The 24,889-nt window shown below is 52.4% G+C and overlaps 1 protein-coding gene across 1 annotated transcript in view; it reads right to left on the reverse strand.

Moving 5' to 3' along the window:
• Positions 1-6,829: 6,829 nt before the first annotated feature.
• Positions 6,830-24,889, reverse strand: part of NHERF1 (NHERF family PDZ scaffold protein 1) — a 40,630-nt gene continuing 22,570 nt past the window's right edge. The window contains exons 2-6 of the mRNA XM_075014588.1: positions 21,830-21,991; positions 18,747-18,900; positions 14,061-14,101; positions 10,503-10,601; positions 6,830-9,958 (exon numbers count right to left, since the gene is read on the reverse strand). Coding sequence (XP_074870689.1) covers positions 9,791-9,958; positions 10,503-10,601; positions 14,061-14,101; positions 18,747-18,900; positions 21,830-21,991 — 624 coding nt within the window. The 3' untranslated portion in view covers positions 6,830-9,790. The remainder of the gene's footprint in view (positions 9,959-10,502; positions 10,602-14,060; positions 14,102-18,746; positions 18,901-21,829; positions 21,992-24,889) is intronic.

Here is a 24,889-nt window from a genome sequence, read left to right on the forward strand (position 1 = left end):
CAGAAGCCCCCCCGCCCCCCCCGCCCCAGATTATTGGCTGTCAGGCTTGTTTGCTTACTCATTAATTTGGAAAAAAACTCATCCATTCCCCAGAGGTTTTCCCAGTCATGCATAGGAACTAGGGAGGCTCAGTTACAAGCGCCCAGCTCAGCATCTCCTAAGGTACCAGCCTGAAACTCTCCAGCTCTTCCTGCGCTGCTCCCTTCTGAGCAACACAGGACCTTGGTTAACTTCCTCAAGCATCTCTCCAGCTCATAGCACCAGCTCCTGCCCATCCCTGCTCCCGGCATCCAACACCCCTCCCTCCCCCAGCAGCACCTCCATCCACTGCTAAGAAGATGGAAAACAGGACTCGGAAGAGTTTACAAAACCCGGCCGGTGCCTCCCAGTTGATGTGGGTCAAGAGAGCAGACCTGTTGGATCTGGCATTTGCAGCTGGCCCTGGGAACCATTTGCCATTTCCCAATGTGGTGTTGCGGTTGTGCCCTTTGATTCCACCTTGGCATTTGGGAGCAATTCGGTCTCTGTGGCCAAGAGTTCTCTGAACCCAGCTGCTAGCTAATTTACATCTATCCACCCCACCCCGCTGGCCAAGCAGGACTCCTGAGAATCTCATCTGGGCTTCGTCCACCAGCTCCTTCCAGATGCCTCACCAGCAGTAGCTCCTAAAGAAACCTGCCCTCTTAGCCTTCTGCTGCAGTGAGTAAACAAACACATTCCCCAGCTGCTTGGCGAGCAGAAGAATGCTGAAGCTGGGTGGTTTGGGGAATTTTGCTCCTTGGATGAACATATGACCTGTGAAATGCGAAATCTTCAGCAGCATCGATGTGCATTCAGCAGAATCTGCTTCTGCCAGTCACGAGCTCCACAAACTCAGGGTTTATCGGTTTCCAGGGGGGAGGGTATTGCCCTGCATAGCCATGCCCGGATGCTCTGCTTAACTTTGATTTTAAATAAGCTAGTTTTTCCCCCCCAGGATGCTGCTTCTTTGTGGATGCTCCCCTCACTTAGTGCCTCTATTTCCAACCCGGTAGCACCTTCCTGAGAGTGACACTGGTTTAAGGAGCAGGCCTTTGCTCTGGTCTGTCATGGCAGGAGCACTCTAAGCCCCAGAGGCTGCTTGCAGTGGCCTCCCAAAAGACATGGTGTCTTCCTGAACATCTATCATCTGTTGACCTGGGCTGCACATCCTTGTCGCACAGCTCTTGCCTGCAATGCCTTAAGTCCTAGGTGCAAATGCCAGAGGCTGCCTAAAATTACCACCCTGGAGCTGTGGGCATAAAAACAGGGGTAGTGGAGGGGAGGAAAGGGCAGAGAGCTGGGAACTACCTGGTCTAGCTCAGGAAGGTGTGGACTTTCTACCCGAGAGAGAGAGTGTCTTAGTTCAGGCTGTTAGAATTTACTGGCAGAATGAAGAGCCTTTGGGCACAGCTAATATTGCAAGCCAGCCTCAATGCTGTGTTTAGAAACCATGAGCAGCCTGCAAAGTGTTTGCATTATATTCCTGGATTCCCTGAGTAGCTCAGAGGGAGGCACATATTCTGACCTGCAGATTACTCTGCCTGTTTGCTTGCATCACACACTTGCTCTGCTCCTCAACTACCCCCCTAGAGGGCTACTGAAACAACCTGCCATTAATATCCCAGGTGTACAAGTACTTCATTTCCCTGGGACTCATCCAAGCCACTGCAGGGAAGCCTTAACTCAGAACCAGGAGGTAAGGAGGAGATGGCACTTCTGGGGAACTTTTGCCTGCCTTTTCCACCAAATTTTTAACATACATTGACATGCCAACATCTCTGCTGCTCCCTCACCTTATTCACAACATCCCTGGCAACACATTCTGTACATAGGCTGAGTGTTGGGTGAAGAACTACTTTCCTGTCATTTATTAGAAACCTGCTGCCTATTGATTTCTCTGAGTCACCCTGTCTTACATGAAGAAGTCAATAACATTTCCTTATTTGCTTTCTCCACACCACTCATGATTTTCCAGTCCTCACTCAACCCTAACCTGACTCTGACCTGGTCAGTGATAGCTGTCCCCCGCCACCCCCAGAAGTAGCTCCTCAGGAGACAGCCAGTCATCCCGAGGCAGGAGAGCATCTTTGCCTGTGGCTGAGTATACCTTCATCTGTCTGTTTTTCCTTCCCCCTTTCGAGACGCCACCATCAGTTGAGTGTTTGTAAAGCTCTGCGTAGAAACACCCCCTGCTGTAACTTCCTCTTTGTTCTTTTCCTTCACCTTAATGAGCTTTTTTTCCTCACACTGAAGTTGAACCTGCACAATTTAAAACCAGTTGAAAGACTAGCTAACCCTGCTGTTCTGGGCTAAAAGCATTGAACAGCAATGCTCACCCACCTGACCCCCAAGTCCTCTGCAAGGCCAGCCAACTAGCTTCAGGTACTGTAGTATACCAGGGATCCTCAAGGAACAAGAGCTCTTCTCACTCCCTTATGAAACCAGAGATCATCATCCCCAGCTCCTGATAGTGCAAATGTACCAACCATGCAAAAGTTGAAGCTCATGTGCAGGTGAGATTCAAGCCAATTTTCCCACAGTTAAGATCCAACACCTCCCCACCACAATAGGTTGTGTCATAAATTACTACCCAATGGGCACCATTGTCCTATTTACTTCCTCACATAGAACTTAGCTACAGGTGTGGGAAGGAGGGGACTAGCAGGGCTCTCTACCCAATCTCACAAATGAGTAGGCAAGACAAGAGACAAGCCAGATCTCTTCCCACCCAGGTGACACAGTGAGCAGAATGAAGATTGGGGTGGAAAACAAAACACCCAAGAGCGAGAAACTCTCCATTACCTGCTCAGCCCTGGAAGGGATGGAGGCTTTTTTTTTGGTTTTTTTGGTTGGGAGCAGTAGGTTGTTAAGCAGCAGTTTCTGGCACTTGGGCTTTAATTTTTGTTTTAAATAACCGTTGCATCATGTGACGTTCCATCTTCCAAAGTGAAAAGGTCAAAGTGCCCAACGTGGGGAGAGCAGGAGCCCATCTAGAAAACACCCCCAATTGCCTGAGGCTGCCATTCTCAGAATGGCTGGGGGACAGGTTCCCTTAGGATGACCAACCAGATGACATATTAATACAGCAAAGACCATGGAGCAGACCCTGCTTTTTAGGGTTCTGCCACCGCCATGAATGCAAAGGCTGGAGCAGGGCGGTCACCACTGTACAGGAGAACCTCAGCATTAGGAACCCCTCAGGAATGAAATCAGTTTGTAATGCTGAACAAAACGTTGTAGTTTTTCTTACAAAAACTGACCCTTAATGCAGCAGTTAATTTTACAGCTACGTCTACACTAGAAGCACCTGCCGCCAGAGGTTACTGTCAACAGATTGCTGCTACACACCACTTGCTCTGTCGGCAGAGAGCTACCAGATTGCACTGCTGACATCCAGGGCACAATACACAATCCATTGTATGCAGCCAGGCACTAAAGGTACAACTGTATTTGCTCTGATCCATCAGACAGAGACAAACATCTCCTTTTCTTCAAACTACAATACCCCCCTTAGGAAGTGAGGAAACAGATTGACAGAGCCAGACAGGTACCCAGAAGTCACCTCCGACAAGACAGGCCTCGCAAGGAAACCAAGAGAAGACCACTGGCCATTACACACCGTCCCTACCTAAGGCCTCGCCAACGCATCATCAGTGATCTGCAACCTATCCTGGACAACGATCCTTCACTCTCACAGACATTGGGATGCAGGCCTGTCCTCGCCTACAGACAGCCTGCCAACCTTAAATTGTCACCAGCAACTACAGATCACAACAAGAACTCTAAACCTGAAACCAATCCCTGCAACAAACCTCGCTGTCAACTCTGTTCACGGATCTACACCAGGGATATCATCACAGGACCTAACAACAACCATAAGATCAGGGCTCCCTTACCTGCACATCTACTAATATAATATATGCCATCATGTGCCAGCAATGCCCCACTACAATTGACATTGGCCAAACTGGACAGTCTCTCCGTAAAAAAATAAATGGACATAAATCAGACATCAGGAACAGTAACGTATGGAAACCTGTGGGAGAGCACTGCAATCTCCCTGGACACTCTGTTATAGATTTAAAAGTAGCAGTCCTAAAACAAGGAAATTTCAAAAATCAAATGGAGAGAGAAATCCCTGAGTTGCATTTTATTTGCATATTTGACTCCATCAACCAAGGATTAAACAGAGACTGGGAGTGGCTGGCCCCTTACAAAAGCAGCTTCTCTGCCCGGGGTGTTAATATCTCCCCACTAGACTCTGACAATGGGTCACGTCCCCTTGTCTGATCAGACTTGTCTTTTTCTCTTTTGATACAAACTACTGACACTGGGCCATTTCCACCTTGACTGAATAGACCTTGTCAGCTCTGGCCCGCCCTATTACTGGGACCCCACTCTTTAAATACCCCTCTGAAACTACCCCCACACTCATGCATCTGATGAAGTGGGTCTTTGCCCACGAAAGCTTATGCTCCAAACTATCTGTTAGTCTATGAGGTGCCACAGGACTCCTCCTTGTTCTCGAAGCTACAGACTAACATGAATACCTCTCTGATAGAAAGCAGAATGGAAAGGCCGCCCAACAACTGGAAGCTCTCTCTGCCCACAGCTGCGTCTACACTGTGCTTCTGTCGACAGTACTCTGTCAAGCACAGAAACCATTGCCTGGTCAAATCGTTTCTCTTTTAAAAGTTCTTTACGTAGCTTACGTTTAAACACAGCATTGTATGCATTTGGTGGGTGTTTCTGCTGCTGCCTGAATGCTTACACCCAGTTCCAAATGAAGCACGTGGTTGACTGGTAGGTTCAGAACGCTGGTGTTTATAACATTGAAGTTATGCTATTACTGAGCCCTAGAAAGTTTCTCGTGCTTTAGAAAAATAGTCCTGCCCTGTGAGGTGCTGCAGTTCTGCTCCAACGGCTGCCTGGGGCTGTTTTGTGAGGACTCACCGATGCCCTTCAATGATGTATTCTGCAGGCAAAGGATTATCCATTTAGCCCCCGTAAGCGACCTGCGTGCATACGGAAATAGTGCTGCAAACACGGATTTTGCTGCTAAGCCAAAGCCACAAGGGGGCACTGGAAACCATGGACCAATCTCTACCTGCAGCCAGACTGTGCATCACCTACTTCTCTGGGCACCTTCCCCTCCAGCGCCTATTTACTCCACAACAACCCTCCAAGTCAGCGGTGTGCAAAGTTGGGGGAGAACCACCATGAAATTTCATGGGGGCCGGGGGTGCAGCACAATCAGCTGCTGAGTTTCAGACTGGGCCATTGCATTGAAGATTGAGAACTGTGACTGTTTTTGTGTCTTCATATTCACATTTATACACCGAGTCATTAAGTTTTTCCATTCTACGTACTTTCCCCTGTCCCACCCCATAGGGACAAAACCAAAACACCCACCGGTTTGGATTACATTAGACTGCGGGGACCCTGCTTATTGCAGGGATGAAAAGTGAGGCCTGGCATAGAAAGTTTGCTCACGCCTGCTCTAAGTGACATCTCACTGTTCACCAACTCCACAACATGGCACTAACTCAGCTTCCTTAGAAAACTCATTGCAGCACCACTGGGGCAGGCTGTGGAGTCAGAACAAAGCTTCGTCTCCTCTTGCCCATGGCCTGCAGCTCCACGCTTACCAGCATGCTCCAGGGTAGGTCCCCTGTAGGCAAAGGGCTCCTTCCTCAGCCTTTGGCTAGGTCAAGTCATGGAGTTTACCCCTCTGCGGCAGCCCTACCTGAGAGCAGAGTGGCACAGCCCTCTCTGACCCACTGCTGCCCAGCTCAAGAGCAGGCCTGTTCTCTGCTGTTAACCAATTCCCCTCTGCCGTTTAACAAAGATGCTAATGAAGGAACCCCCAGTTAGCAGACTGGGACACTTGGGAGCTTGTTTTGGAACGTGCGTGGTCTTGTGAAGTGGTGATGGTCTATATGTTTGTTTTCAGCAGCAAGTTTAGGAGCTGTTGCCCTCTAATCAGGTCAGTAAACACCCAGATAAGACCATGCCTCTTGCTTGCTGTGATCCTTCCCTGGGAATCCTTTCCTGCAGCTTATTGCTGGCACATACATCCATCTCCCACCCGCCTGAACAGCAGGCATTAGAGCATTTTAATAATCCAACATTAACCTGCAAGAGGGGCCAGCTGCTCTCTTCCCATGCTGCTCAAGAAGCAGGCCTATTGGCCCAGATTGTGTCACCACTATATATTTATTTATAATGCCCTCCTACCCCCAACAAAGTCTGAACCCCTGGATTTCATGCTTGGTCTGCTTAAAGCACAAGCCCCAACTCCAGAGGCAGCTCTTAACTGCAACAGAATTGGAGCAGCTTGTAGATTTGTCTTCAGACTATAGGGAGTTGTATACCAAACAGAGGTGATTAAAAATAGCCAAAGGCTTTCAAGCAATTGAAGGACTATGAGATCTTCATGAAAATATTGTCAGGTGAGCAGTGTGCTGCTGAGCTTTGCAGGTGGATGCTGTTAAACAGGACATGGGGACTCATTAGGACAGGAATAGCTAAGAGAAGAGATATATTACCTCTATGAAGTCATGGCATGACTACATCTTACATACTTGTTTGCAGACCTGGTCATTCCCTCTTAAAAAAAGATGGATTGGACTTGGAAAAGGTACTGAAGGGACAGCAGAAGTGATAAGGATAAGGAACAGCTTCCACGCGAGGAATTAGCAGGACAGCCATTTCTTTTCAAAGCTGAAATGACAAAGGAGTTGGGGATGGACGACGATATGGTAGAGGTCTAGCAAATCACGAAGCATATGGGAAAATAGAGAAAGGAAATGTTATTTATTCCTTCACTAACAGCACAAGCAGCTCACCCAGTGAAATGCATAGGCAGCACATTTAAAAACAAATTGTTTCTTCATAGTCAACCTGTGGAACTCTTTGCAAGAGGATGGTGGAAAGGCCCAAACCACAACAAGCTTCCAACAAGAACACTAAGTTCAAGGAGGATGGGTCCCTCACTGGCCCCTAGTCAGACTGGGCAGGGCTGGTGTCCTTTGCCTGTTTGAAGAGATGGATTACAACTGCCTCTTCCGCTTCAGCAGGGCTGGATTTGCCCAGGCTCTGGTGGATGGAGGGGCTTAAACAGAGCCACAAGCCAGGCACATATTCTGACTCTGAAAACAGGGGGCAGAGTATGGCTGTCAAGCTCTCACATGGACCTCAGACAACATGGAGATCTATTGAGAAAGAAGGAAGTCAGTAAAGCAAATAGCATGTTAGGAATAATTAAAAAAGGGACAGAAAATAAGAGGAAGAATATCTTACTTCCCCTATATAAAACTATGGTACGCCCACATCTTGAGTACTGCGTGCAGATGTGGTCTCCTCGCCTCAAAAAAGATATATTGGCATTAGAAAAGGTTCAGAAAAGGGCAGCTAAAATGATTAAGGGTTTGGACTGAGTCCCATATGAGGGGAGGCTAGAGAGACTGGGACTTTTCAGTCTAGAAAAGAGGAGACTGAGGGGCAATATGATAGAGATATAAAGTCATGAATGGTGTGGAGAAAGTGAATACAGAAGAGTTATTTATTGTTCCCATAATATAAGAACTAGAGGACACCAAATGAAATTAATGGGTAGCAGGTTCAAAACTAATAAAGTTTTCTTCACAAGGCACACAGTCAACCTGTGGAACTCCTTGACAGAGGACGCTGTGAAGACCAGGACACTAACTGAGTTTAAAAAAGAGCTTGATAAATATTTGGAGGTTAGGTCCATAGCTGGCTATCAGCAAGGGGTAAGGTATGGTGCCTTTTGTCAAAGGCAGGAGATGGATGGCAGGAGACAAATCGCTTGATCATTGTCTTTGGTTCACCTCCTCTGGGGCACCAGGCATTGGCTACTGTCGGCAGACAGGATACTGGGCGAGATGGACCTTTGGTCTGACCCAGCATGGCCGTTCTTATGTTCTAAGGACAGCAATTGGGGATACACCAGGAGCCAGCTAGGAGTTTTGTCCCGAGACGGAGCGAAGTGGAGGAGACTTAGGGACTACACAGCAGTATGGCTGCTGGCTTTTATCCCATCCCCACGCAGGATTACCACCCAGGCAGCCACTTTAGCCCACAAACCCCCATTACCAGACCGACAGTTCCTGGAATGCACTTGCCTCCGCCTCAGGGCCCTGTCTACACCATTGTTCTGAGCTCAGTACAAGGCTGACTGCCCTTTATCATGGGTGGGAACACGTTCAGGAACAGGGCTGCGGCAGTGTTTTAACGTGGCTCCTTCTGTTATGAGGGCAGGCTGGCCAAACCAGGCAAGAGGATAGCCCTTGAGGGGGGAGGATAGCCCATAATGCTTTGCACCACCAGCACAGCCAGCCCCAGGGCACTGTTCAGGTTTTCTCCTCAATATATTAGCGTAGTGGGGCAGCATGTTAGGGCACCTGACAGAGCGTTGTTCCACGACAGGCCCTGGGGGAGGTGCTGACACAGTTGCTGCAAGCAGCCATTGGCAGCTACAAGAATAGGGCTCTCTCCATCAAGCAGCCAAGCAGGGGATTGCTCAGAGGCCCCAGGCGACCAGCCTTGGAAGGATTTAGCCATGCAATGAACACAAAGTCAAGAGGGATTTTTTTTTTTTCCTGGTAAAGAGAATTTTTCTTGAGCTCGACAGTACAATAATACCCTGATCACGTGCACAGAAATAAAACATCCACAGGGAGAAAAAAAATTGCCACAGAATACATTTTTTTCCTCTAAAACTTGTGATTGTGGAAACATCTCCTTGCAGGAAACAGAGTCCATTAAAAAACCCTGACTGGTTCTGTCTCCAGGAGTAACCAGACACCCAAGGAGATCCTCATCTGCAGTTTATTGGTCACTGTACTCGGTCCAAACACCTTCTCCGCTGTGGAAACAAACCCCAGGGGTATGACATTGCAAGGGAAGCCCTGCTGCTTTCAGGCCTCGGCAACCTTGGGGAGCTGGGTCCTTTCGAAAGTTCACTTCCAGTTGGCCTGGGACAAGTGACTGAGTGATGTGCAGGGGTGGTCATGACACCTGTTTCATGGCATTCACACAAGTGCTTAGCTGAACCGATTCAGCTGAGGTGCCTTCTGGGTACCTCCAGACGAGGGAATGGAAACCCCAGGTCAGAGGTTAAAAACCCAAACAAAGCACTCTTGGACGGAATGTTTGGTCCCTGGCCAAGCTGGAGTTTCAAATACCCTGAATCCCAAGGCTGAGATATTCAGCTGTGCCAAGAGACTTTGGGCACTCAGCTGGAGACACCCCAAAAATACTTCTAATCCCTTTTAAAGAGCCGAGCCTCAAACCAGGCCCTTTCTGGGGGGGGTCTCAAGTCAGGCACTCAAAATCCCAGATCGCGGCTGAATGAATTTGCTCTGTTTAGGTGGATTGAAGCTTTCGGTGAAAAGCCAGTGGAAGAGTGAAAGGAGTGCCCATTGCAACCACACAGGGCTGTTTTCAGGCCCATATGGTCCAACCCCTTCCCACAGGCGAACCCTAAGCTAGGGAGACACAATCACCTTGTCATTTTGAATGTTAACACTGCTCTGGAACTGCAAAGAGGCGCCATTGTGCTTTGTTTTCCTTTAGATTACAGCAGAGAAAGCTCAACTGTGCAATCTGAATGTGGGGGAAGGACTCCGCTCCCTAGCGCAACTGGAGGATTGGGAAGAAAGCAAGATGCTGGTGGAGATTTGGGTCAGACGCTGGAGAGCGGGTACCTCTCCTCGCCTCCCCAGGGATGGGGCGGAGGGGACTTTCAGAGATTGCTGAACAGTTCATTTTTCTTGCTCCAGTCCATCTGCGGCGCCTTCTTGTTGGTGCGTTTCTGGTGGGCGCGCTCCTTGGCCACGGCCAGGGGGACATTGAGGTCCAGGAGCGGATCTGGTGTGGAGTTGCGCTTCTCCTCCTCCTCTCGAGAGTCAGCCTGCAAAGGGGACCATAAGGCCAAGTGAGCGTTAAAGCAATCCACCCTCATCTCATCCACGTGAGCAGATGGTCTGCCTTTATCCCCCCGCTATCCTGAGCCTTCTCCCCTTGCCTCAAGTCCAGTTGATGTCATTAGGCCACCACCTGTAGAGCCAAAGGCTTACAATGACCATCTGAACGGCTCCTGAAGTCTAGGCAGGAACAGGCTGATCTAGAGGAGCCGGGCAGCCTGCACTCAGCCCCTTTGGGCATCAGGGCATTTTTATTTATGTGTCTAAGATGACATGGAGCTGTGCCTGCAGGGCTGGTGCTGGCATGGCTGGCGCTTTGCCAGAACTCACCAGAGAAAGGGAGGAGCCCATTGCTACACGTGAAGTGATGAGTTTCCAAGGCAAAAGGTCTCTTCCCATGTACCAGGGGTGCTCTGTCCCCAATTTCCTCCCAACCTGCAAGCCAAGGAGCCCTCTCTCTGCTCCTGTGTCAGATCAGCCAGCTTCCCCAGGTGCAACCTCAAGCCCGCCCACCTGGGCGCCCCCTTGTACCTCAGTGTGGGTCTCTTTCAATGAGAAAGACACAGACGCTGGCCCGGGGCTCGATGGACTTTCCGACACAGACTCTGGTCGCTGCTCTCTGCTGTCCTCCTGCAAGGCGTGAAGGGAAAAGGAACCGTTGGCCCAGAAGGACCGGTGAGAAGGGACCTCGCAGGGGGCACTGGCCACATGATCCCCACCTCCTGCCCAGAGAAGGGCTAGGATCAACCCCCTCCAACCCAGGTCCCACCTGCTCCCAGCCCTTGCTCGAGCCACACCTCTTCCCCCAACCAAGATGGCCCAGAGGATGGTCGGGGGCGGGGCTGGGATCCTGCCACTCCCTGCACTCACAGGCAGGGAAAGTGGAGCAATGTGGGTCCAGCTCACTGCCCTGTTCTCCTTCCTGCCAGGGAATGTGGGGCCAGTCCTGCTCTGGAGCAGAGAACCAGGAGAACACAGAGCTGGGGCTACTGTGCTCTGCTTCCCCGGCAGCTGCCAGTGAGAATGGGGGACCCAGATCCTTGCTACAAATGCCAGATCCCACATCCCCACTAGTCCTCCTGCCAACTGCTGGCCGGGCCCTTCTGCCCACGGCATTGGAAGGGGGTGGACATGATCCCTTGAACTCACCTCCTGCCTCCCCCAGCCAGAGGGGAGCCATACAGCCGGCACATGCCCACCACTTCCCAGCCATTCTTCTCACCTCTCCCCTCTGCGCAACAGATCCCATGTATGAGGGCTACGCTCCCCGCAAGGTCACAGCCAGAGGAAGGCAGGTTTCAGCATGGGACAGTGTCCCAGGCCCTGAAATGCTACAGCCTGTACACAGAGACCATCTGGGAGGAGAACAGCTGCTGAGGAAGTGTCAAAAGCCAGTAGGTCCAGAGCTCTGCTGCGCTGGGCTCGCTTACACAGGCAGTATCGTGGGGAGATGATAGAATACTAGAACTGGAAGGCACCTCAAGAGGCCATCGAGTCCAGTCCCCTGCCTTCTTGGCAGGGCCAAGCACCATGTAGACCTCACCCAATAGATGTCTATCTAACCTGCTCTTAAGCATCTCTAGTGATGGAGATTCCATAACCTCCCGAGGTACCTTATTCCAGTGTTTAACCACTCTGACAGTTGGGAAGATTTTCCTCAGGTCTAATGTAAACCTTCCTTGTGGCAGTTTAAGCCCATTGCGCCTTGTCCTATCCTCAGAGGCCAAGGACAACAATTTTTCTCCCTCTTCCTTGTAACCCTCTTTGAGGTACTTGAAAACCGCCATCATGTCCCCTTTGTCTTCTCATTTCTAAACTTTACAAACCCAGTTCCCTCGTAGCTCATGTTCTTGAGACCTTTGATCATTCTTGTTGCTCTTCTCTGGACCTTCTCCAATTTCTCCACATCTTTCTTGAAATGTGGTGCCCAGAACTGGACACAATACTCCAGCTGAGGTCTAACCAGCGCAGAGTAGAGCGGAAGAACGACTTCTTGTGTCTTGCTCTCAACACTCCTGCTAATGCCTCCCAGAATCTTGTTTGTTTTTTTTTTCTTGCAACAGCATCACATTGTTGACTCATACTTAGCTTGTGGTCCGCTATGACCTCTAAATTCCTCTCCGCAGTGCTTCTTCCTCGACAGTTGTTTCCCATTCTCTATGCATGAAGCTGATGGTTCCTTCCTAAGTAGAGTACTTTGCATTTGTCCTTATTAAACTTCATCTGGCTTACCTCAGAGCACGTCTCCAGTTGGTCCAGAGCAAGGGCGGGTGCTATGGGCAAGGCCCAGGCAGATCTGCAAGTAATTTTTAACGTGGAACCAACACTATCTGCAGATTTCACCAAATCTCCTCCTCTGACAACATCAGGCACGACAGGGCAGAGCCCTAGAGACTTCCGCAACATGGGAGCCCTGCTTTCAGCAATCGCATGCTGCTGCCTGCCCTCGGCTTTGTGCTCCCCCAGGGATCAGAGGGGCTGGCAGCTGCTCAGCTCCACTTAGCGGGTGCCAGAAGGGAAGCCAAGATTAGCCCAAATGCCAGAGTTCCAGCCTGGGCTGGGATCTCGCTCCAAGTGAGATCCCCTCCAGGAAGGCTCCGGGCTCTGCTGTGGATTGCAGGGACAATGTGCTGCCCTCGGCAGGGACATGCCAACAATATCTGGAAGGGCCTTGCGGCTCCCTGTGGAGCGGCCTGATGGCTGATTAACAGCCCCTCCCTCAGAGGGACCAGTAAGTTGGGGGGGGGTTGAGGAAAATCTTCTGAGCACATAAGCTGCTGACAGGCTGCAGCTTAATAAGCATCTTGTGGTCAGGCTTCAGCACTGCCGAGGATTAAAACAGCAGCTGCACGGCCTCAGCTTCTCCGGCAAGGGGTGGGGCGAGGTGGCAAGTGGAGACCCCTTCCCTCCTCCAGCCCCTCAGAGAAACTGGCCTCACTGCAACTCCAGAGCTCAGGTCTAAGCACCAGGCCCCAAAGCAACAAGCTCCATCCTCTGCGCTGGAGAGCAGCGTCAGCTCCCGAGCCCACCGTTGTTAAAGCTTCACACCCTCAGGGTGGCAGAGTTCTACTGGGTTCTCATCGCTGTGGCTTGTTCCCTGTCCGCTTGGCAAGTCTGTGCTGCTAGAACCCCATTCTCGCTGAGGGGTGCTGCTGGAACCACAGAGGGCTGGGACTTCCCTCCCACCCACGCCGAGGCAGGGCCAAACAGGCCGTGAGGGCCTGAGGCAAACACAGCACTGGTGAGCGTCTGCAGAGACGACCTGGAGGGTCTGCAGGATGGGGAGCACACCAGAAGAGCGCCCAGGAAGGTTGGCAAGCCACAAAACGCAGCCATGGAGGAGGAGAGGAGAAGCAGAAAAGCTCTGGATGCCCCCAACACCTAGACAATTCTGCAACAGAGCTGATATGCCCTTTGCAACAGCTGTGGGGTGCACATGCTCACACCCTTCCCGGCTGGTTCTCCGACATGAAAAAGTCTCATTTGAGACTCGCATAAAGATCCAAGTCCGTCCCTGATCCCGGGCCTCTCTCCGGTACACAGGCCGCCTCCACCCACTGGCTCTACCCCTCAGGAAGCCTGATGGAGCAATTCCAGGGCCGATTTGCCTATTCCTCGCCCGTGGCATTTTTCCCCGCCCTGGAACACCAGCCCGTCTCCTCTCCCTCCTTTCCTTGATGTCTATTACGATTTCCCGGCAGACGCCTTCCTTTCTGCTGCACCCACAGTTAATGAGGTTTTGTTTTTCCAAACCAGACTGGAAGTAACGAGGCCTTTGGACAAATGGCCTGATTAGGAAGAGAATGGCCCATTCTTTGGGGAAGGGGTGGAGCCAGGCAGAGAGGAGCTCGGCTTAAAGCGCTCAGTGAGCGACACTGGAGGAATCAGCTCTCCCTTCCTTTGCAAAGCTGAGCTCTGCCCTGCCCTGGGCGTTGGCTGGGAACGCGACAGGCGGCAAGGGCCACTCGGCTTCGGGGAGAGGCAGGAGGACAGAGAAGCGGGCGGTGGTGCTGCAGGGACAGCCCAGCAGCCTGCAAGCGTGGCCTTTAGATGCCATGTATAAAAGTTTAAACTTGGCACGATCTTTACCTTCTCTACCTCGCCGTTGGCAACCGGCTCTGGCAAGGGACCTGGGGGAAGAGAGACACATGCAGTTACAAAGAGCCAGCAATACCCTCACTTAACCAGCACCCACTGTCTTGATCAGCTGTTACATCTATGCACCTGGATACTGGCTGATTCATCAGAAGCCTCCCAGCTCAGCCCCAAAGCCACAGAGCTAGGGGTAAACAGGCCGTGCCATAAGACTGCCCTTGCACTGAGAGAGTCAAGTCAGAGACATCACTCCCTGCAGAATTACCCTGTAAAGGTGGAGAGCTTCCAGAAGGCAGAAGAGAAATGCCACTGCCACCTCCCTGTGCCAGCTCAGCAGCAGCCCAGCGGGCCACTCCCAGCTCCCCAGACAGATCCAATGGTCGGGTACTTCCTTACTGCTGGCACGCTGGGATCAGAGGTTAGCTCATGGGGGCAGGGCCAGGGGAAGAAACCAGCTCCTACTTGCTCCTAATGTCAGCTGCAAGTTCCCAGCTCTTGCCTGGAACATCACTCGCCACTATGGGGTGGCCGAAAAAATTCACCCCCCTCCTGTCAGCCTGGAAATGGCTCCACAGAACCACGACGGACCAGGAGGAAGCATGACCAAAACCACATCTGCAGGCAGCCCAGAATCAAAACGCACCAGCCACTGCTCTAAACCTCGTTATTATCGCATTCGCCCCCAGCCAGGGCTGCAGGGCAGACCTCTCTTTCCTACCCCTGCGCCCCAGGAATGCAGCTCTTTCTGCCTGGAGTTAAGAAGCTGGCTCACGCCTCGTGTCCCCTCCCCCTTCCTGTGGGACGGTCAGTTTTCCAGAGAGCGAAAGCCCCCAAAGCCAGATTGCTAGCGACCAACGAGCAGACAGACATCCATGGGATCGCTGCTCCCCTCCTGGCACTGGAACCAGGGACAAAGGTCCATTTACTCGAGACCCAGCCCCTCTACCTGCCACTCGGACACGCTGCAGCTTCCCTCCCCAAAAAGGGGCGCTTTAACCCTCCTTGAGCGCTGCAGAGCGTCTCCGCTCCGCCGCGCAGCGAGATGGAGGGACAGAGCATTAACATCACAGCACGACTGCAGGGATGCCAGTGCTTGGTCTTCACTAAGACTGAGCAGCGGGGAAACCGCTGCCGGTCAGTTATCCGGTTGCGACGCCTTCGCCCTCCCCACCCAAACACCCTGCGTCATGTCTGCCTAGGCTGGGTGCATGGGGTGGGGGAGGGTTAAAACCGATTGCAATGGGGTGGCCCTCACCTCTTGCAAGCCCCCCACCCTGGGCCCGCACTAGCTCCGTCCTTTTGCCTTTCAGCCACTCAACCCTCTGGCCGAGTCACAGGTGGGGTGTCAAAGAAGCCAACCCACGTCTGAGAGGGGCCCATCCTGGTGCCTCTGCTAGTCTTATGGTCCCTGTCCCCACTCAGAGCGGGATCTCCTGAGCTACTTCTCCTGGAGGCAGGGTGGCGTTCACTGCCCGACCCTTCTAACTCCGGCCCTCTGGCTGGCTTGAGCTGCTCCTCTGCCCTCAGCTCCGGACCCCAGCCCAGGGACCCTACAAATAGCAGCTACATGCCAAGTTCAACTTTATAGCTGCTACTTTCCTGAGCCACTGCCCCATAGGCCCGCAGAGTCTTTGCCCTTTCCTCAGGGCTACATGGCCCTCTTTGGAGTCCTGCCCGTCTCAGGGCTCTGCCTACAGTCCATTAGGACCTGCTGCAGACTCCCAGAAGCAGGTCTTCCCTCAGCGACGTCTTCAGCCACCCTGTGCCGGCCCTGGTGTTGCAGCTCCTTTTTACAGGCCTTCCTCGCTCCTCTTTGGCCACGTGTCCTGGAGGTCGCTCTCGCCTCCCTGGAGGACTTGCCCTGTCCCAAGACCTTCGATAAGGCCATAAGCCTTCTGCAGGGCTCAGCCCACCCCATCACACTGATCTTCTCCCAAAGAAGCAGGTGCAGGCTGCACAAATGCTGAGAACAGGAACTGGTGCAGGGAGACCACATCCTCCCTGTCCCACATAGCCAGAGCCTCTACAGCAGGTTAGTTCCAGAGTCTACATTACTGGGGGCAAGTGACCAATGCAAGGAAGTGGCCGCTGACATGGACACGATGTTCCTGTGGGTGTCTTCCATCTAAGCACCTCCTAACACCTCTTATGTGCGATACGCTTCATTGGTGGAGCGTACGGTGCAGAAACCAAATGACTTTCTTCGAGGCCAGGCCACAAGGTAGTGGCGGATCCAGGGACAGACCCCAGCAGGCCTGGCCCTTGCTCTAGCCACTGGGCAGCAGGCCCCTTCTCCTAGTGTTATTGCATGAGGAACTCAGGCGGCAGGAGAGCTGATGGGAAACCCCAGAGTGAAGGAAGATTGGCTGTAGGAGGTGTAGGATAGATGGCAAAGAGCAGGAAGGAGAAGGAGTTTTTTTTTAAGCTAAACTAGCCCACCCTGCCCTCCTCCTGGCTTTAGAGAGATGCTAAGCCACACAAAGCACAACTCCCCTAACCTTCCTCAGATCAGGATCTCAAGGCATCATGGCAAGGTGCAGAACACAAGCTGAGCCTTGGTTCCGGGCGATGCTATTCCGAGGGGCCTCTTACAACACCTCAGTATGGAGTCCCACACAGGGCCAGACTCCTGCGGGGTAGGGGAAGGAGGAGGTTAACAGGATTAATTAAGAAATTAAAGGCTTCCCCCTCCCCCACAGAGGCACATCAAAAGAGTCAAAACAACAGAGCCAGGAGGGGCCATTTATGCCCTTCTCTCCTGCAGAACTGACAGCTTGAAGAGACCCTGACTGCCTTGTCAGCTCAGGCTCAGCCTCGGGGGCGGGGGGAAAGCTCAGAGGTGTCCCCCATTTATGCCTCCATCTAATTCCTGAGGGTTCACATTGGCCCGTAACTCACATCACTGACCACCTCCCCTAAGAGCGCAGCACTGGAGAGTCAGCTGCTATGGAACGCCCACCTGCGCTCTGCTGGCCCAGCCAGCCGTGCAGTTCTCTGCTACTAAGGAAGATTTATCCTTCCTCAGAGGCAGGTTGGGGATCTGGGGAGTCATCTACCAGGGACACGTTTCCACCAAAACCGTCTCTTTGCTCAGTGGTTTTGAGCCACGCTGCTCCCAGATCAGAGTCGGGCAGCGAAGGGCTGGATTTTCTCCCTCCCTCTCCCCACGTAGGCACAAGCGCAGAACCAAATCCTGGTTCTCCAGAAGGCGAGCTCAGATCCTCAGCAAGCATTCCCTGCCCTGAAACAGGGACACCCAGAAAAGCCCAGCTCTCCCTGCAAAAAAGAGCCAGTTCCACCAAAGTGTCCCAGAATCTTAGAGACTGAGGGTTGCAGGGCAGAGAATTGCCTAATCAGGGTCTAGTCAGGATATTGGAACTGCTGTGGTGTCAACCCCTCCTGACTCCTGCAGTGTGGTCAGCCTCCATTCTAGTTTGGCATCTTAGGGTTCCCAGCTGATAGCGGAAGTCTGACTGTTGGAACAAGAATTCTTCAGGCCAGATAGAAGGGTCCCCTGGCACCTACGCCCCCCTTAACACACTTGGCTGCTATTTTGTTTGATGATTAACATAAGTCTTTCAGGGTGCTGTGATCCCCCTCAGCAGGCTTCCCAGTCTCTTGCAGCCCTGGGGTTCTAGACAAGATCCTCATGTTCTAGAAGAGGTGGCTTCTCACGAGAGTGGTAGGGCCCTGGAGTTCTGACCATGAAGGCTCCCCAACAGCAGAATGACATTTGATACAATTACTGGCGTGCAAGGGAAATGCAAAAGAGGACGACCTTGGACAACACGGAGAAGGTCCGAGATAGAAGGACAACAACTGGGGAAGTCCTGGAGTCAGCTAGAAGTTCTGTCCAGAGACAGAGTGAAGTGGAGGAGACTTGCAGATGACCTATGCTCCACCCGGAGAGCAAGGGTTTAAGTCAAGTCCGACGTAAGTCTGAAGAGGACAGAGTGGTGTCCTGAGGACTCCAGGATAATGGCAGGACATGGATTATGAGCTAGCTTGTCACAGTATTGACCAGGCCTGCGCTCCGACCAGGGAGATTTCAAACCCTGTCAAAGCTTAACCGCTTCAGCTATAGAACCCCCACAACCATGAGCAGAAGCCCACAGTAAGGGGGTGGAGTAACTGAGTGCAGGCTAAGCAGAGGGACAGCATCATACAGTTTCCTGCTGGCATACAAGACACCAATGAAGCCTGCAAGGCCTTTGGCTTGGAGGCAGCTTCCAGCTTTGCATGCAGAAAGGCTTGGACTTGGCTGTGCGACACTGGTACATCGCCTCCCTTCAGGATGAAGTTGGACCTATTTTTCTTCTCAGCTTCCCATGGAACTAGCAAACCAGAGGAGCTGGCAAACCAGAGCACACCTTGGAAACCCGTTACCTGGTACGGAGGAAGAGGAACCCAGGGGACAAGAGCAGTTGGAACAAATGGCTGAGCAGAGATGTTAAGAGGCTACTTCTCACCAGGACAGATCTCTACCCTGTCTCATATTGTGGAGGCCAAGAAACACCACCCAAGACCAGGAACCCATGTCCCCCATTAAAAAAGACAGTCACCAGCCATTATCCAGAGAACCTTGGTGCCTGGTCTAGAATTCATTGGCAGAAACTAGGTAAAACCACCCCTCTCTAGCACCACGCACCAGTCCCAGCACCACGTCTGCTACTGTGTCACCTGCCAAGTGCTCCTCCGAAGGAATGACTTTGCACTTCTTGAAGAACTCATCTGTTAGGACATCCACCACCAGCAGCTTGGTCTCATCACCCCCAGCTTTGATTGCCGTCACCACATCAGAGTGCTGTTTCCCTTCCATGCACTGCCCATTCACCTGTCAGAAGGGAAATGGCCGGGGTTAGACAAAAAAAAACCATTAAAGGAGGAGATTTGTAATGCATTACAAAGCCGGCTGTACGTTAGACAGAAATGCCAATACCAGTCACATGCTGCCTATTATTCCATTGAGTTCTGGTTGGTACGGGAACAGGCCAGGCTACACGTTGTCACGATTCCCCACCTCACCTCCAAGCAACAGACACACACACACATTCTTGCCTGTGTCAGACCGCTGCTGTGCGGAAGCCTGGAATAGTCAAACCCCTCACCTGGGTCGCTGAGAGCCATCCATTCCTCTGACCATGTGGTGCTTTTATCTGTCATGACGTTCCTCTCTGCTCCCCGTGGCCAATTCCACACCAACCTCAACACTTCAGAAAGAGGGAACATGGCCCCAAGATGGTGACCGCTTTTCCCATCTCACTAGCAAGCTTAGGATCCAGGCTGCCCTCAGACAAGCCCCCACAAAAATCTTCTGGCCCCATGAGAGGTGGGGAAGCCCTCAGCTGGATTTACAAGTGGAGGAAAAAATGCAACATCGGGGCAGCAAAGGAGGAGGACTTGGTTCCAACACCACCAATGGCAAAGCTTGTCCCAGAAGAAGAGTTGGCCAAGCCAGAGGCCAGATCAGACACCAAGACCAGGACTCTAGTCTTGCAGGTTAGTCTCATTCCAGACTCTCTCCTACAAACATCCCCTGTTTTGCACAAGTCTATTAGCGCCATCTGATCAGCCACCGGAATCTGCTCAGCATTACCAGCTCTGAGCCGCATGCCCTGTTTCTGAATGGGCCATTGAATACGTAACTCAGCTGACCCTTGCCCCTTCCTACACAGCTGTGTTGGGGCTGCAGCTGATCAGATCCGCAGCTGACGGCAGGAGGGCGCATCTGGGCGCTCGGAATACAGAGGCTTTTCATAAGTCTCATTCCTTGGCATCTTTACTTGGGCCCTGAAGAATGCCTGCAGCGGGAAAGCAACCAGGGCTAAGTCCGCACTAGAAAGGCTGTGCCAACGCAGGTCTCCCATCCAACCCTCCTGCACAGGCACAGCTGACACCAGCCAGAGTGTTTTCCCACTGTAGCTTGCACCAGTTTGGCGAGCATAACCACCTAGCCCAGCAACAAACGCTTTCATAGTGGTACAGCTGCCTCTACAGTAGGGCTTGTGGTGGTGTGGAAGTGTCACCCACACACCAACAGTCACAACACCTCTAACCAACCCCATTACACTAGCAGAAGTTTCTAGTGCAGACCAGGCCCTAGCTACGAGACACTACAGTGTTTAGACTGGAAAGACAAAAGGAGGAAAGCGGTCCCTAATACACCTGAAAAACCAGCTCATCTACCTGGCATTCAAGAACTTGAGACTAGTAACTCAGCCCCCAGTGCTGCTTCGCAAGCCCAGAAGGCGTTCACACAAAAACCTACCCTTCTCTCCTGCTGCCCACCCCACTCAGCCACAGCAGCAACCATGTCTGTGGGGGAGCCAGTGTAACCCACAGGCCTAGTAGCGTGGTTCACAGTCCCTTGTGGAGTAAGGGGACGACCGACACAGAGGAAGAATGCTCTCGAGCTGAGAGCCGGCTGGCTTTTAGTTCCAACCAGAGAGGCGCCAGCACTAAGCTCCAGAGGTCCCAAGTTTGAGCCTTGTGGGCAGCCATACAAGGCTACCCCGTAACTCACCACTTCACAGCCCTTCGCTAACAACAGGCATTTGGATTGCTAGGGTAGGACAAGTGATTTGACCACCTGGAGACAAAGGCTTTTTAATGGAACCAATCGACACAGCCTCTCGGCTGACTCCAAGGCAGCATGTCCAACCAGGAACATTTAGCTTGTGCTCCGCACACAGGCAGGTTAAGTCCTGATGGGGGAAAGACAGAAAGGCTGGAGTGATTCGGTGGTGATGTCCCATCCCTGCACTGGTGGGATTCCATCAGGCTGAGTCAGAACAGGGCTGCACGGACTCTCCCTTGGGAGTGGCCTGAAGACGGGTGCCGTAGCTTCGAGACGGAGGGACAGGAAATCTTTGGAGAGCTTGCTGGGGTTCATACCTATTGGCAACTCTGGAACCCAGAAGGCGGGAGAGCCTGGAGAAGGGTTTATGTGCTGTCCTGGCACGGGTGGCAGCCAGAGCTCTGCCACCCTCCAGCAGGTCTCCCCAGCACCGGCCTTGGGGCGGATTAGCACAGCAGGCAGCAAAATCTCATTAAAATCAGATTTTTTTCTGAACGATTAGGCTACAGAGCAAAGCTGCCAGGAGTGCAGGACATGCACTAGGGTTGGGCAACAGACCTGTGGCAAGAGCATGAGACATTGTGTACACAGGCTGGGATCCAACTTTAACAAGGGCTCCTATGCTCAGGAGGCCAAAAAAAGCTCCCCTGCCCCCTCCTGACATACTTGCAGGGCCGGAACACACCCAGGGTACCGAGCCCTAGAGCGCAGCGCATCAGTCACAGCCAAGTCCCCTGCAGAGTCAGCCTCCTGCGGCCAGGAGCAAAGGGATTCCTGTTCATTTCCCAGCCCTGAACGACGACACAGGTGAGGGTGGGCGTGTCTGTCTGTCCCATAGACTTTGGCAGTGGGACCAGGGCCGGGACTCTGTCACAGACAGACAGACCACCCCACAGAGGCTCCAACTATTGGGTTTGTGACGGATCAGAACCAGCACCAAGTGAAGGGACTGCAGGTTTCCCTCAGCTTCCCTTCGCTTCCATGGGACGAGGACAAACGGCCCATGTTACTAAACCCAGAGGAGGAGTCCAGGCCCAGTTCAGAGCTGATGCTTGCAAGGTGCGGGATGCAGCACCTCCCCCCGAACAGCATCCTTCAAGGCCCTTTCCTGCCCTGTCGCTCCGCCCAATGGTCCCACGCCACCCCCGTCCTCCCCAGCCATCCTGCCCCTGCCTCCTGAACCCACCTCAATGATACGGTCTTGGGGACGTAGCCCTGCTGCTTCGGCTGGCGAGTCTGGGTCCACAGCCCGGACGTACTGCCCTGGCTTGGTTTTGTCGCTGTGGAGGTTGAATCCGTAGCCATCGGAGCCCTTCTTCATCTGACAGAGACGAGGCCGCAGCTCTTTCTGGGGTGAAGCAAGACACGACAGGGGTTGTTAGTAGCTACTTACCGTCCCGGCCTGGGGCTACCAGCCCAAGCTCAGAGAGACTCGGCCCAGGCCTGCCAGCTAGTTTCCACATCCAGCTGCAAGTCATCTAGCCACCAGCCAGGGACACAGCCCCAATATTCAGCCCGTTTCCATCTCCCATGGAACAACCACGCTGCGCGCTGTGCTGACATTGCAAACACATACCAATGCCAATCCCCCTTCCACCTACACACAAATTGCCCTAACCCAGGGCTTGGACCCAAACTCCCAGGAGCCCCTGGGGTTGGAAGGTGAGAGCCTGAGCCAGACCAGGACCCAGGAGTCAAGCCCCATTGCTTTGTAATTTAACTCCAGCTCCACTGACTTGTGCTCTGGGAGTTTGCCAAAAGCATCCCACAATCCCAAAGGGTGGCAGTCCTCTGGACAGCCAGGTCTTCCACCACACACCACCTCAAAGGGCTACAGGGGCCCCATCTTAGGAGCAGGCTAGGGTCACCTCATTTTACACGAGAGACCAGCCTGGGGTTACATTAGGATGCGTTTTATTAAATGCCACCTTCGGATGAAAGGAAAAAGGGGAACTAGCTTTTAAGCCCACATCCACACACACACAGCCTCCTGCACGCATACGCGTACACAGGCGAAGAGCTGCACAGGGACCATGGAGGAATTCAAGGCATAGAGGGTCCAGCAGGTCTGGCTGCAGTCATGAATCCAAGGGAGCAAGCCGATTGCACAACCCCCTTGTCAGCCTCTCCCACCGGGGCCAGGCCCCTCCTGCCTCCCCAGCCAGCCAAGACGCACTCCTGCAGAGCGGTGATGGCAAGAAGAGATGCCCTATAGCTTTACAACCATCTTTAATATGCTTCAGTCCAGTCCCACTGCCCCAAGACACTATGATCGGGACTCTGCATGACCATGAGTCTTCAGCTAACAGCAGATGGGACTTTGAACTTCACTTGATGGGGCTTCTCTCTCCTTTTTGGGTGGATTCTTTTGCAGGGCTCAGCTGCTCTTATTTCCTGGCCATCAAGGTACTGTTGGCAGCTGGTTGTCCGGACAGGCTGGCTTCAGCTGGAGTATTGTGTCCAGTTCTGGGCACCGGAGTTCAAGAAAGATGTGGAGAAATTACAGTGGGTCCAGAAAAGTGCAACAAGAATGATTAAAGGTCTAGAGAATGTGACCTATGAAAAAAGGTTGAAAGAATTGGGCTTGTTTAGCTTAGAAAAGAGAAGATTGAGGGGAGACATGATAGCGGTTTTCAGGTATCTAAAAGGTTGTCATAAGGAGGAAGGAGAAAACTTGTTGTTCTTGGCCTCTGAGGATAGAACAAGAGGCAGTGGACTTAAACTGCAGCAAGGGAGGTTTAGGCTGGACATTAGGAAAAAGTTCCTAACTGCCAGGGTGGTCAAACAGTGGACTAAATTGCCAAGGGAGGTTGTGGAATCTCCATCGCTGGAGATATTTAAGAACAGGTTAGATAGATGTCTATCAGGGATGGTTTAGACAGTACTTGGTCCTGCCATGAGGGCAGGGGGCTGGACCTGATGGCCTCTCGAGATTCCTTCCAGTCCTAGTATTGTATGATTCTATGGCACAGACACCTGGAGAACAGACACCCAGATAGGTGGGACTGATGGCTCTGACTTGTTTTGAGGACACAGTACTCCAACTGAGGCCTAACCAGCGCAGAGTAGAGCGGAAGAATGACTTCTCGTGTCTTGTTCAAAACACGCCTGCTAATGCATCCCAGAATCATGTTTGCTTTTTTTGTAATAGCACCACACTGTTGACTCAACTTGTGGTCCACTACGACCCCTACGTCCCTTTCTGCCATACTCCTTCCTAGACAGTCGCTCACTGGTTCCCTCTGGTGAAAGAGCACCTGTAAGTTTTCTGCATTTACTGCAGCTGTGCACCTGTGTTTCCCCCCCGAAGGAGCATTTTGCCTGCAAATAGCAATGGTGCCTTTCCCTGTTCTGTGCCATGCTAACAAGAACCTCACTGGTCCCCAGTGGAAAGAACACCAGTGTGTTGAACAGCCACCTTGAATTCACATCAGCACCTAAGCAGATGAGCAAAGATGCTCCAGCTACCATAATTTATGAGCCTTTCCCAGTTCTGACTGTGCCATGCTAACAGGTACCTAGTTCTCCCCTGGTGAAAACACATTATATGGGGTGCAGGGCAGCAGGTCAGGTGGCTCTTTTCCTCTGTGATAATGCAGCCAACACCACACTGCAGAGATTATGTGGTTCCCCTGAGCCTCATGCTTTGGGGAGCAGTGGACGGCCAGCCCACAATACAGCTACTTGCAGGGCTGGTCCCGCAAACCTCTGAAAACTGGGTCCCTTTGAGGCTCCTGTTAGCATCAGGCACCAGGGCTTAGGGGGCCCAGCCCACAATGCAGCTATGGCCAGCCCCCGAAAATCTTTATGGGGGAGACGTCTCCCAGTGACAGCCAACCCCCAATTTTTTTCCTTTTTTGAAGCCTTCACCGTGTGCAAGCCAGGACATGTTGTGGTCTGGACACATGGACCACAATGTGCAGCAGACATGTTTCTAATCGGGCTAGCCAGATGCTGTGGTTGGGCAGGGAATAGACCCTCGACTACATGGTGCTTGTTAGGGCAGGGCTGCCCCTGTACAAACGTGACCTGCAAAAAAAGGTTTCTTGGCCTCTTATATAAGCATGACCCCCAACGGCCCAGCCGCCAGGTACTGTGTTGGGCAGGGGCTAGCCTGCGAGACTAAAGGAGTCCCTGGCTCCATGCTGGAGCTCTGTAAAGTAGCTGCACGCGATCGACACCGACGACAAACAGATGAATTCCAAGTGTCAGGCTTCCGCATTCCTACCTCCTGCTCACCTGCAGC

Source organism: Carettochelys insculpta, chromosome 20 (assembly GCF_033958435.1).
Source record: "Carettochelys insculpta isolate YL-2023 chromosome 20, ASM3395843v1, whole genome shotgun sequence".
Taxonomy (NCBI): Eukaryota; Metazoa; Chordata; order Testudines; family Carettochelyidae; genus Carettochelys; species Carettochelys insculpta.